The sequence below is a fragment of the Fragaria vesca genome, linkage group LG4, assembly GCF_000184155.1.
Source record: "Fragaria vesca subsp. vesca linkage group LG4, FraVesHawaii_1.0, whole genome shotgun sequence".
NCBI classification, from domain to species: Eukaryota; Viridiplantae; Streptophyta; class Magnoliopsida; order Rosales; family Rosaceae; genus Fragaria; species Fragaria vesca.
In genome coordinates, this window is record NC_020494.1 from 2690738 (window position 1) to 2702949 (window position 12212).

The following is a 12212-nucleotide window of genomic DNA, read 5'->3' on the forward strand; positions in this document are numbered from 1 at the left end:
CTTTTTTGGGTGGACCCGATACTGGCCATGTCAGCAAATAGACGGCACCGTGACGGAAATTGGCCTCAGACCTTTTCTTGGTAGCAAAAACAAAGTTTGGGTATCACATTGATAGTTTTTAAAGTCTGGGTACCACTTTGACCGTGCCACAAAAGTTGGGGTACCGATGTTGTCAAAACTTCATAAATAAATTAAGGTTGTGGTGGAGTTTGGTGTGAATCCGGTAAGCTTAACTCTAGCAAGGGTAGCGGGTTAAGCGGAAGAATTTTGGGTGTTTATGTGTAAGTATTTATTTTTCTGGAATTGAAGTTGGTCCTAAGCATGGTTATTGTGTTAGGATATGAGGAGACCTCACTTGAGTGGCGGTTCGGATATCGTCGGGCTTATGCCTAAATTTATGAGTGGACATTTTGGTTTCAAATAAATATGCATGCAAGATTTTATAATTTATTATTTTATTTTCCAAGCATATATTATAACTTCGGCTTATGAAATGATCTTGGAAATTATTTGAGTTTGATGTATGGATAAATTGTTGGTCATGATTTATGGATTTGAGCTCGGATCATTAATTTGGTATTTGAGTTTGGATATCATTTATGATTCCCGGATTTAATTATTTTTGGCTTTGTTGTTGACTTTGAGATTCATTAAAGACTACCGAAAATGAGATTTTCGGTAATTCTCTATTTATAACTTTCTCGTTTATTTGTGGATTATCGATCTTGACATTGAGAATATTTTTAGCGAGTATTTTCAGATTGAGAAATTATTTACAATTTATACTTGATAATTAAATATCGCTTATAATTATGAATTTGAGAATATTTTGACGTGTGAGACACGTCATTGAGTTTTAATATAATTTCTTATGATAATTTTCAAGTACGGTTGAGAACCGTACTATTTGCATGATCTTGGGGAAGTTTTATGGATTTAAATGATTTCATATGTTTTTAGTCACCATACTATAGGGTCGCTCTTATTCATTACTAGCTAGCCTTTATTAGTGGTCCTCACCATAGGCGAGTCGAGCGCTTAGCGTGGGACGTTACTATAGCGTGGGAGGCACCGATCGGTTACTATTATTTATTGCTAGCTAGCCTTATTAGCGGTCTTCACCATAGGTGAGTCGAGCGCTTAGCGTGGGACGCTACTATAGCCTGGGAGGCATCGACCCGAGCCTTTGAGGCTCCTCTTACATGGTGATATCTCTTCCTCTTGTCTTATTTTTCTCATTTATGTAATTGATTAACCAATTGGGCTAGTTTATTTCTTTTGACGAGATTTCTGTATTTGATTAACCAACGGGGCTGGTTTGTCCATTTTTATGTGATTCTGGAGTTAAAGTTAAATGTTATATCAAATTTGCAGGCTAAGTTTATTTGAGGTCGAGTGTACATGGAGTCGAGGCATAGTCAGAGACTGCTTCCGCTTATTCTTTATTCATTGTTTTTAGTTCATTATAGATATGCTCTGATGATCATTTGAGATTGTTATTAATTGATTAAGACTTGATGTATTTTGGGAGATGTTGTGAACTTAGGGAGCAAGAAGGATCTAAGAGTTGAGAATGGATGATTTATAATAGAAATGTTTTTATCTGGAATTTTTCAGATAAGGGTTGTCTATTTTCAAAGTAGATTATGCCGAATTTTCGGTAAATTTTCCTTGGAGGTGGACCCCGCAGAATTTATTTCGGGTTTTATGATGAAATTCGGGATAAGGTCCTGACAGATTTTGTTGTTTTCATTTTTTTTATTTTTTAAAATGCGTTCTCTAACCCAAGTTTCCGGATTTTGAAAAGGATGGTGCTATTCAAGTAAGCAATAGGATAAGGAAATTAGAGATCCCATTAAGAACAAGAAAAATGTGCAAAAAGTCCCATAAATTATTTGACCATAAAGGAACACAACGCCCACAAATTGGAAATTTGATTAGTTTCTTTATTGCATTATTATCTGGTACATTATTTTATAGTCTCCAACATGTTACTACGAAGTAATATGAAGTAAGGTCAATTATAACCAGCTCCATAATATATTGACAGTCCAAGCTGAACAACGGAGGGATTAGTCAGTGATCAGAGGATGCAGGGTGCCTGCTCACTCAGGTCAATTCCATCAGGAAACCAGCTTTTTCTTTCATATATTCATAAAGAAAAACGAAAACAAATCAAGTCTTGCACCTTGAAAAATAAAGCTAAGCTAGGAAGTCCCTTCACTCCCGATCAACCTCCCTCGAGATAGCATTGTTGGTCTAACAAACCAAGCTGCCCGCCACACTAGCTCAATCAAGACCGGCTAGTAGAAACCTCCTTCATTCGCCGCAATGATTATCAAATATAGACTAAAAACATCTTTGTTATGAGTAAGAATGGAGTGAAGTGTATTCGAAATGTAGCAAAACCGAAGCGTTACAAAAGACTCCATTGCATCAAGTATAGTATGCCTGTCACGAATCAACATATATTTTATGCCCTGTAATTCTTCCTCTGTCAAGTTGGGGTAGAAAAACAAAGTAAAGACAACTATTATATTAGTAGCATAACAAAAATATGTTCTTCGGCATTCGCTGAGGTCTCACATCGACGGGAAGGTTTAGTACCTCGATGTCGGCTCTTTGCCACCTGGGGAATTTATATGTTCCAAGGGTTGAGTTACTCGCTCATTAAAGCGGTACGTGAGCTAGGTTCAGAACGTCGTGAGACATGCGTGGTCCATATTTTAAAAAATTTTTAGATGAGAAAAAGGAATAAACATTACAATTTAAGTCATCACGCATGACGACACGATTTGTAGTCTTGAAATGATCCATGTGTAGTTGTCAATCTGTCATGTGAGAAGTAGAGTTTAAGCAAATGACCATAAAAACCGGAACAAAAATGGATTCTACGCACTAAGGTGCACTTGTACCATTAATGTGCAAGTCCTCAAATCGCCGTATGCGAAAATCGAATGAAGACTAGTGACCCTAAATTCCTTCATTTCATTTTCATTTTTGATCCGATCAAATTAAGCGCCTATAATAAGGTTCACACCTCGTGTGTTGGAAACACTTAGGATTATTTTTTGGGTTTCAATTTTGTTTACGGTATTGGAATACATGCATGATAATGTGACGTAGATGACCGGATCAAAATATTACATATTACTTGCTTAATTCACTTGCACTTTGGTGCGTAGGGTTGTGCACCATCCCAGACCGACACCATATTCTCATGACCCGGGACCGGACCGGCCACTGACGAACTGGGCCGGGGTAGTTGCTTCTACACACAAGGATCGGTGAAAGCCCAGATCGGCGTAAACCCGGCCGGGTCTTGCCGGTCTTTAGGTGATCTCGATCTACTCCTTAGATCCGACGTCCTCCACCAATTAAACGCTAGCTTCTTTAAAGAAAAAGATGATAGAAAAGAGAACCCAGATGCCAGATGGTAAAAACAAACCCATAAACTTAAGAACAACTAACAATCTTTCACTTCATGAACTCAAGAACAACTAACAATCTCTCACTTCATGAACTCAATGAGGAAATCAGGACATTGCCACTTCAAGAACCTAATTCACAGATCCAAAACCAAAAACAACTCAATTTCAAAATCTAATCTATACCCAGAAACTTGAATTCGAATGAGACTGATGAGGAGGCAGAGTAACCCAGAGTTTATTGCTGATGAGGCTGTAGAGGGAGCGATTTTTGGTATCCACCGTCATAGTAACCACGTCATCAGAGACCCAATTCCAGTAATCAGACGCCAAAGAAGAACTCATCGGGGACGACGAGGTTGAACTATACTACGAAGAGTTCTGAAGCATCGACGAATTAGGGACATAATGAATGTTTGGTCTCCTCTCGTAGTGAATCAAGGACAAGTTCTTGCAATTCTCCACCGCGGAACCTCTCTTATCCTAATCGAAGGCGAAGTCGATCTGAGTCAAAGTCGGAGAATTCAAGGACAAGTTTTTGCAATTCGCTGCCGCGGAACCTCTCTTATCCTAATCAAAGGCGAAGTCTGAGTCAGAGTCGGAGAATTCAAGGAATCGTCTCCTCTCAATAGAGGATGAAGGCGGAGTCACCGAGTCAGGCAAGTCGCTTTGTTTTGGGGCTAAGTTTTTTTAAAATTTTTTTTAAAACTTTTTTTTAAAAATTTTTTATTTATTATTATAAGGTATTAAAGACGATGTTTAGATTAATAGGTTATACCCTTGAGCTTTTGGGCCTACTACTCTTTTCAATATATGGGATCGGGCCTGGCCTGACACTTTTCAGGACTAGCTTGAATTGTTAAGAGCTTAGGACTCATATTGATAGAGAACCAACTCGACCACCTAGGACTCATATTGATAGAGAACCATTTTTGAAAAAAATATCATATATGATGCTTATGATCTCCTCAACTCCATCTTAATTATTCTAAAATGTGGCATTAATTTTGTCGATCTTTAAAGTAACCAATGTAGTATGTACTATCATTAGAGGCATCGATGATATAGTACCTTGTTGTCAAACGGAGCTAACACATGTTGGTTTTCAGCATCTCTTTCTACCTCAGTTTTTTTGGAGAACATCCTACTAGATGCTGAGGCCGGGTCTAATATCCAAACAACATCCGTAACTATTCGGTCGAGCACAATTTTTTCATTTGGGCAGAGTGATAAAGCACTATTTTGTTGAGCTCTAGCTCATACAGTTGCAGGTCCATCCCGGTCTAGAATTTGAATTGCTAGCTAGATCAAGTTAGTTACAGTTACACGTACAACTTCTCCTCTACAAAATAGAGCTTTGATCGAGAGGACGTGATGTTAATAGGGTTCTTTTCATTTTTATCAACCACTCTCTAAAATTTGAGAAAATATAAAATGATATAGAATATCGATTATCTTTAAAAGTAGACTACTGTATCGACTAACAGTTAAATATGACTAGTTGATGCTTTGAATTCACTGCTGCTTATGTATGGGTAGATATATACCGTGTGTGTATAGAAAATGCTCTACTCCCAAACAATTCATCAAAGACTACTTTACTTGTTTTATTTTATAAAATTGTATGTTAGTTTCAAATAAAAGATATGAGTCCCGATTATCACCTAAAGCTAAAAACCTAAGCGTAGTTTAGAGCAAGTTTTTATACCCTTACCATCACTTGATTCACTTCGTTTGTAGCTTTTGAACTGTGTAACTATCATCTATCCCTTCAATAAATTTTTACTTAACATGGAATGCACTGGGAAATTATCTAAAGATCAAAATCAAAATCTTGTTTTTGGTTTCCTGCAAATGAAAAATGTAGGAAGGAAGGTACACACATCAAAGCGGTGGGGCCCACAACAATCACTTTGCTCACTCCTCTTTTGGCATCTGGCGCCATTTACTTCAAATTCTCTACATCCCACAAAGCCGCTTTAATCCCCTCCCCACCGAATCACACCACACCACGCTACCCGACTCTACTGGCCCAACTCAAATCTCACCAATCCTGTTCGCTCCCTCACGAACCGTCCGTGCAGCTCCACGCAGGCGAACACTACTTGTCCTTGCCTAACCATCCAGCGTGTCTAGCCCAGTCCAACAAAATTTGAAAGCTTTGGATTCTGGACACCACCGCCTCAGATCTATCTACTCTCTCTCTTTCTCACTGTGAGCTTCAAGAAGAAGAAGAAGGCTCTCTTAACCCTCACAATGCCAGCGACTGATGCAGACTTCGATCTCAGAGTACTCTCTTTCTCTCTCTCACCCTCACAATGACGCTTCCGTTTTCTCTCTCTAACCTTTCTCTTTCTCTTTTTTAACAGCCTTCTCCGCAGTCCGCCTTCGCAATCGGGTCAGTCACGCGCCATTTCTACGCTTTCGAGTTCGATTACATCTGCGCATTGTGTGTATTTGTGTATCTGTGTTGATTTCTAGGGCTTGTTTTGGCTTCAGAGAGTACGCGTTTGCCGATGTGGGGAATTTGGAGCACTGTATCAAGTACTTGAACCAGACTCTTGTTATGTTTGGATTTCCGGCTTCGCTTGATCTCTTCGCCAATGATCCGGTGCGTTTTGCTCCATTTTCGGTTGTTTTTTGAACTTTTGATCCTTCAAGTTTTGAAATTTATTTGTGATTTTGTAGGTTTCGGTGGCTCGAACTTGCAATTGTATGTATTCTTTGATCCAGCAGAGACAGCGCGATGTAGAGTTCCGAGAGTCTGCGAACGAACAGAGGCAGCGGTATGATTCTTTCCTGGAGTTAATGCAGTGGTTTAGTTTTTTTGGTGGGGTTATGTGTTGCATTTCAGGTTGATTTACTATTGATTATGTGGTCTACTGAGCACATTGTCACTAAGGTTATGTTTGCCCACTTTGCCGGGCACCGGTTGTTTTCAGGGCATTGCTTATGTTTGTTTGTTTATTTTGCACTTTTTATGTTATAAAGGTTCTTGTCAGACATATCGAGATTGGAAGCTAAAGTTGAGCGGCTTGAGGCGCAGATACAGGCCAAAGATAGGCAGATAGCAACAATGACACGGACGGTTAGAAACTTACATTTCTTTTTGGAGAGTGGGTTCAGTATGGATTTCTTAGTTTTACTGATGGGAGGTTCTCTATAATTAGGAAGCTAAAGCTACATCAGCTTTTAAGTCTCAAATTGAGAAGCTACAGAAAGAGCGAGATGAGTTTCAGAAGATGGTCATTGGGAATCAGGTTGGACATTTGGACTTTATGTAGGTTCTTTACTGCTACTATGTGAAACTGGACAAATCCTGACAAAAATTAGCGATATTTTGATGATGTCAGCAAGTTAAGACTCAACAAATGCATGAGATGAAGAAAAAAGAAAAGGAGTACATAAAGCTGCAGGTACTATGTGCATTCTCTACTATTAGGACAACATTTGGGTATTTATGTTTTAAAATAGGATTTCATACATGACTGGTTACAAGATTTGAAAAGTAAGAGTCATCCTTTAATAATCTCAGGAGAGGCTAAACCAAGTGTTGATGGAGAAAAAGAAGGAATCTAGATCAGGCATGGAGATAATGAACTTGCTTCAGGTATAAATTAGCTGTATTTGTTACTGACCTACACAATTTCATATCCATCCACCTAACTTTCCCTGAAAATTATGTGAAAACAGAAAGAAGGGAGGCAGCAGCGTGGGACATGGAATGGAAAGAAGACAGATAATGATTTTTATAAAAAGATTGTACGTAGCTTGTTCGATTTATTTAACTTTCTATAACTGCTTCCTGTCCAATGCGTGACCATCTCATTTTTGGCAGGTGGATGCTTATGAGGCCAAAAATCAAGACTTGATGGCAGAGAATGCTGATCTGAAGGCCTTATTACGATCAATGCAGGTAACTCCAATCATTGTGCACACCATGATTGCCAATCTAGGAGAGAGAGAAAGAGGGGGTAGGGGGAAGTGTGATGGTTGTTCATGGTAGCATCTTGATTCTTGCTAGCTATTTTTTTTTTTACTGTTATGGCCTCTTTTTTGTTTCTCTCTCCTCTGTGTTTCTCTTCTAGTCAAGACACATTTTCTTACACAGCATTGAAGATATGAGTTCCTGTTTCTCAATGACTGTATTGAATCTTTGTCTATTATTTCTGTCCTGCGGGTGAGGGGAAAATGTCATAAGTTATACTAGAATCATAGATGGTTGTGGTGACTTATCTTTGTGAGAGTAAGATCAACATAGACCTTCTCTAAGGACTGTCAAATCCTCTTCATGTACTGATGTTGCTCAAATATTGTGAAGCTCATCTATGCTTTCTTGATTTGGTACTATTTTGTTATCTTCTCACTGATGCTTCAGTTGGCATGTTTCATAATAGTTAGAAATCAGTAATTTAGTGGATGTCACATCCAGCCTGACAGTTCACTATACTATAAAATCTGTTACTGTAACGCTATGATTTGGTGCAATACCCTACTATGCTGGCCTCTTAAAGTTGAAAACTGCCTGCTGGACTCTTTGTTTTCCTTTTTTTGTTTTTTTTTTGTTTCCTTTTTCTGGGCGTATCATTGTGCCTCTGCATTTTGTGTATTTTTTTTTTTTCTCAATTTAGTTGCATATGTGCATGCGAAGTGATACTTTAAAACTTAGTCTAAGATTCTAGGAATTCCTCCGTTTTCATTCCCCTTATCCAGTTTCTTACCAAACCAGATTTGCCTTTTTTGTTAGTCATACTGGTCATTAAGTAATTATATGCTGAGATGAGCTCAGTTCTTGTTTCTTTGTGTGCCAATGGGTATAAAGTGGTAGACTGGTTTCCTTGCAGATGGATATGCGTGATTTCATTAATCATCCAAATGGGCAGTCCAAGCAATCTCTGGCTGCCAATGAACGGGTTGAAACTGACCACACACAATCCCCATTGGGTGGAAGGACGGTATGGTTTTTCATAGTCATGGATGTGTAAAATTTCTTGGTTCGTGTGATGTTGTTTTCACAACCTGTATACTTCTTGCAGGATGTTTTTGATCTGCCCTTTCACATGGCCAGAAATCAAATAGAAGAAAGTCTCCGAAATAAGATGGCTTCCATAAAGGTAATTTTCTTTCCATTTACCACACGTTCATATGTGACTGTTGTAAAAAGGGAATTATTGAAGTGTTTTGCTGATTATATGAAATTTGAAGGAACGGATGGGTCAATTGCAAGATGCACAAAAGGAAGCAGAGGTTACTTCTGAAGCAACTGAGAGGGAACTTGAGCTTGAAGCTCAACTTGTTGAGGCGAGGAGCATAATCCAAGAGCAGGTCTTGTTCTCTTAAGATAGATGATGACTCTAAATTTTTATTGCACTCCATGTTCATATATTTACCCATGTGTGTGTGTAATCCATCACTTATGTGATGTTGTCATTTTAAGACTACATTGTTGGACCACCCATAACGTGGTCTAGTTATCCAAGCTGGCCATTTCTCAACTTACCTTCAAATCACCTATGCAAAAGATCAACAAACTCTGAAATCATGTAGTCATCTAATTATTAAATAGTCAACTTTGAAGAAGATTGTTGCCTGTGTTTGGAGAGGTAGGGGTTGTGCGATAAAATTTTATACTGGCCCAGGGTTCTTCTGTCTGTGTGGTGGGGTGGCTAACATGAGTTTATTACTCTTTCATGTTGGGTAGTGATGGCGCTTTAGGTGGTTGTTTAGTTGGAGGGAAATGACAATTTTCACAATGAGATCGAGGAATTTAGATTTTTTGAGTCTCTTTTCTGTTATTCTTTAAATCATTTAATGGATAGTTTCTTTTAATGTTTTCATCTTGATTGGATGGATGCTTTGTAGGTCTTTTAAATGTTTGTAGTAGGCTATGCTCTGACGGACTAGTTGTCCATCTTTCTTATGCTCATTTGCTTCTTCCCATAGGATCCTCTACATCTCAGTTTTTATCTCTCTACCAAGTAATTTCCAAAGAGTTGATGTGTCTAGGCCCTCCTTAAATATATACCTTGAAAGTTTATGTCAATTTGTAAATGGACAGCAGTCACTGCACTTATACTGAAAAAGAAAAAGAAAAAGTGGACTGTTATATTGAGTTGTGCACTGATAGAAGTTTTCCCTTTATAGTGATTTGGGTATAAATATTGTGATTGGTTTTATTGCAGGCGTCCTTAATGTCCAAAAAATTTCCCAAGCCTGAGAGGCAAAGGTATTCCACTTGTGCCTTCTAATCTTTTAGTGAAGTAGAAGATTTATATGGTTACCAATGTTTGCAGGAGTCTGAATGGCCATTTTAATTCTGGCAGGGAATCTATCATTTCGCCATCTGCAGAGGTATGAATAAGATAATATCTCATTATATATGCTACCTTTTTTAAAAAAAAAATTTGGATGCTTATGGGATTGAACTTCCAGTGTTTCCATCTTTAGAGTATATAATGTTAAGCAAGCATACCCTCGCATCATGTCTTGAATTATCATGAAAATCTCCAACTGTGATGTTGATTTAAAATGGTGGTTTAGGTATTTCATATTGACATAATTACATGTTCTTGGACAGTTTCTCCGAAAAAAAATTCCTACTAATTCTGCCCTGAAATTGTGTTGTTAAAAAACCAGATGTTAACAATCAATAGTTTGATTGTTTGTGTGAGCTTGAGTTGAAAAATTTGAGGAATTCTTTCTGAGTGGATAATTCGACAGTAGGGTCACAAGTTACTACCGTGCTTTTTGTTGGGCTATCATGGAAGTGTGTGTGGGTGTGTTTCATACATAGAACTGTTAATTCCTTTGAAAAGTACACTGCAACTAAGACCTGATAAAAGTTGAATTCTTCCACTGTAAATATCTGATTTGCTTCTTGACTGTCGTTCAGGGGGTAAGAAACCTAATGACACCACAATTGTCGAAGATTATTTGAAGTTGTCTGTATGCTGACTGCTGAGATGAATGGCAGCTAGCATCTAAGCTATTGTATGATTTATTCTGACCAAGAATATTCTGAACAAGCGTGTTCAGTTCGTAAATTGTAGAAGGCATTTAGTCTGTCTTATCAGTGTAATTATGAACTACCTATCCTTAAATTCCTTATGAACTATGCTTCAAGTTTAGTTGATTTCTTTTTGGGGTTGAGTTTATGTGATCCTTTCATCTTTTCATGTTATTTGCTTTGTGTATGTGCTCAAGTAGATATCCTTGCTTCCCTAGATTTCCCAACCTATGTTCTTCCCTTCTGCACCTCACTACTCAAAAGCTTTGTCTACCCCAACTATTCCCGGATTGTCTTGCAGAGACTAGAGGCGATTCATTTGTTAGTTATGATTTATGTCATATTCTCTGCTAAAGAATGTATGTATTATTAATCTTTTTATGAGAATGTCTAATATTGCTTGGTTCTATCATACTTCAGTTTCAATATCAACTTGTAAATATTTATATTCTCATGATCCCTGCTTAATACGCTCTTAAGCAATTAAGTGTGAACATCACCTTCATCAGTGGAGAGGTTTACGGGACGACACAGGTTTACACTGCTTTTGTGTAGTCCGTAAGTTTCATCAATGGAGGTCAGTTCGTATTATCGAATATGATTTATACTGTTAATACCTAACTTCTTCCCTCTCTATTCTCTATTTAATTTGAGCGATAGTATAAAACTGAAAACATAAAAAAATTCAACTTGATACTTTGTATTCATTGAATCCAAGCCCTCCAAAATGTCACAGGATTTCTTTTTAACAGAATATTGGCATGCATTTCTGGTCATTTGACTGAACTAGATTATGGTACTTTTCTAACCTTCTAGGCTTGACAAAATGGTGGTGTGGCAGATGTTGATTATAAATTTAGGCTATTGGTAAGAAGCAAAGGTACACTAGTCTTAAGGATTTGGTAATTTGCACATGCAAGAAAGGCCGCCCAACACACCCATAAATTCCATAATTGATGAATGCTTAGCGTAAGCTTAAGCACAAAGATACTAATTCTCCTTTTTCCCTATGACTTACTTGCCTATTATAACATATTAACGTATATATGAAATTATGAATGCAAGTCTACTTTACAAAACAGAAGGATCATGCACCCTAAGTGACCATCACATGCCTTTGAACCCGGGATTTCAAATCCTTTTCTGCATGTATAAATAGTACCTCCCATAGACTTGAAACTCCCATACCTGACTTGCATATCATTTCTTCCAAGACCCAGAAAACCCAACTGTTAAACACATTGATATCGAGAATCGGAATCAGCAGACACAACAGAAATGGATGAGTCTTTGTTCAACAGAAATCTGTCAAGACATTCCTCCGTGGGTTGCTCTTCTCGAATTTATTACTACCGAAGCACCGAAGGGGTTCCATTCAATTGGGAAAAGCAGCCAGGAACACCAAGGAATCCAGCAAAAGAAGCAGCGATTGCACCACTAACACCTCCTCCGGCAGTGATCAGCTTAGGACTACCCAAGCCATGCATTCATGTTCGGCAAACTAAGCCTCCAACAAGGCCAAGGCTTAGGTTTTGGAGAAAAAGCAAGAAAAACAAAGAAAGTAAAAATGTTACTAATTTTAATAATGTCGCCGGGGGATCATATAAATTTGATATGTTCGACTTCTGTACCTCCGATTCTGAATTCATGGCATCAACTTCACCGCGGAACTCAAGCTCTTCATCCTCATCCTCGCTTTCGTTCTCGAAAGGTCGACTTTCTAGGGAATGTTCAAGTTTGCGGAGTACTCCAGCAAGGGATTCCTTCAGTAGTAACGC

The 12212-nt window shown here is 38.2% G+C and overlaps 1 protein-coding gene across 1 annotated transcript; it reads left to right on the forward strand.

Annotated features, from left to right (window-relative positions):
• The first annotated feature begins 5605 nt into the window (after positions 1–5605).
• Positions 5606–10727, forward strand: LOC101301183 (afadin- and alpha-actinin-binding protein-like). The gene is made up of 16 exons (XM_004296387.1): positions 5606–5717; positions 5798–5826; positions 5928–6039; positions 6117–6214; positions 6420–6516; positions 6599–6688; positions 6782–6844; positions 6964–7038; positions 7122–7190; positions 7267–7344; positions 8273–8383; positions 8465–8542; positions 8634–8753; positions 9611–9654; positions 9722–9779; positions 10321–10727. The coding sequence occupies exons 1-16, from the start codon at positions 5685–5687 to the stop codon at positions 10363–10365; spliced, it is 1200 nt and encodes a 399-aa protein (XP_004296435.1). The 5' UTR covers positions 5606–5684; the 3' UTR covers positions 10366–10727.
• Positions 10728–12212: the final 1485 nt, after the last annotated feature.

What these genes read in the sequence shown, in the direction of transcription:
- LOC101301183 (XM_004296387.1), top strand. Translation starts at nt 5,685, where the DNA reads ATGCCAGCGACTGATGCAGACTTCGATCTCAGA. An exon ending in CAGTCCGCCTTCGCAATCGG is followed by an intron (nt 5,827 to 5,927) that starts GTCAGTCACGCG and finishes TTTTGGCTTCAG; the next exon opens with AGAGTACGCGTTTGCCGATG. An exon ending in ATGATTTTTATAAAAAGATT is followed by an intron (nt 7,191 to 7,266) that starts GTACGTAGCTTG and finishes CATTTTTGGCAG; the next exon opens with GTGGATGCTTATGAGGCCAA.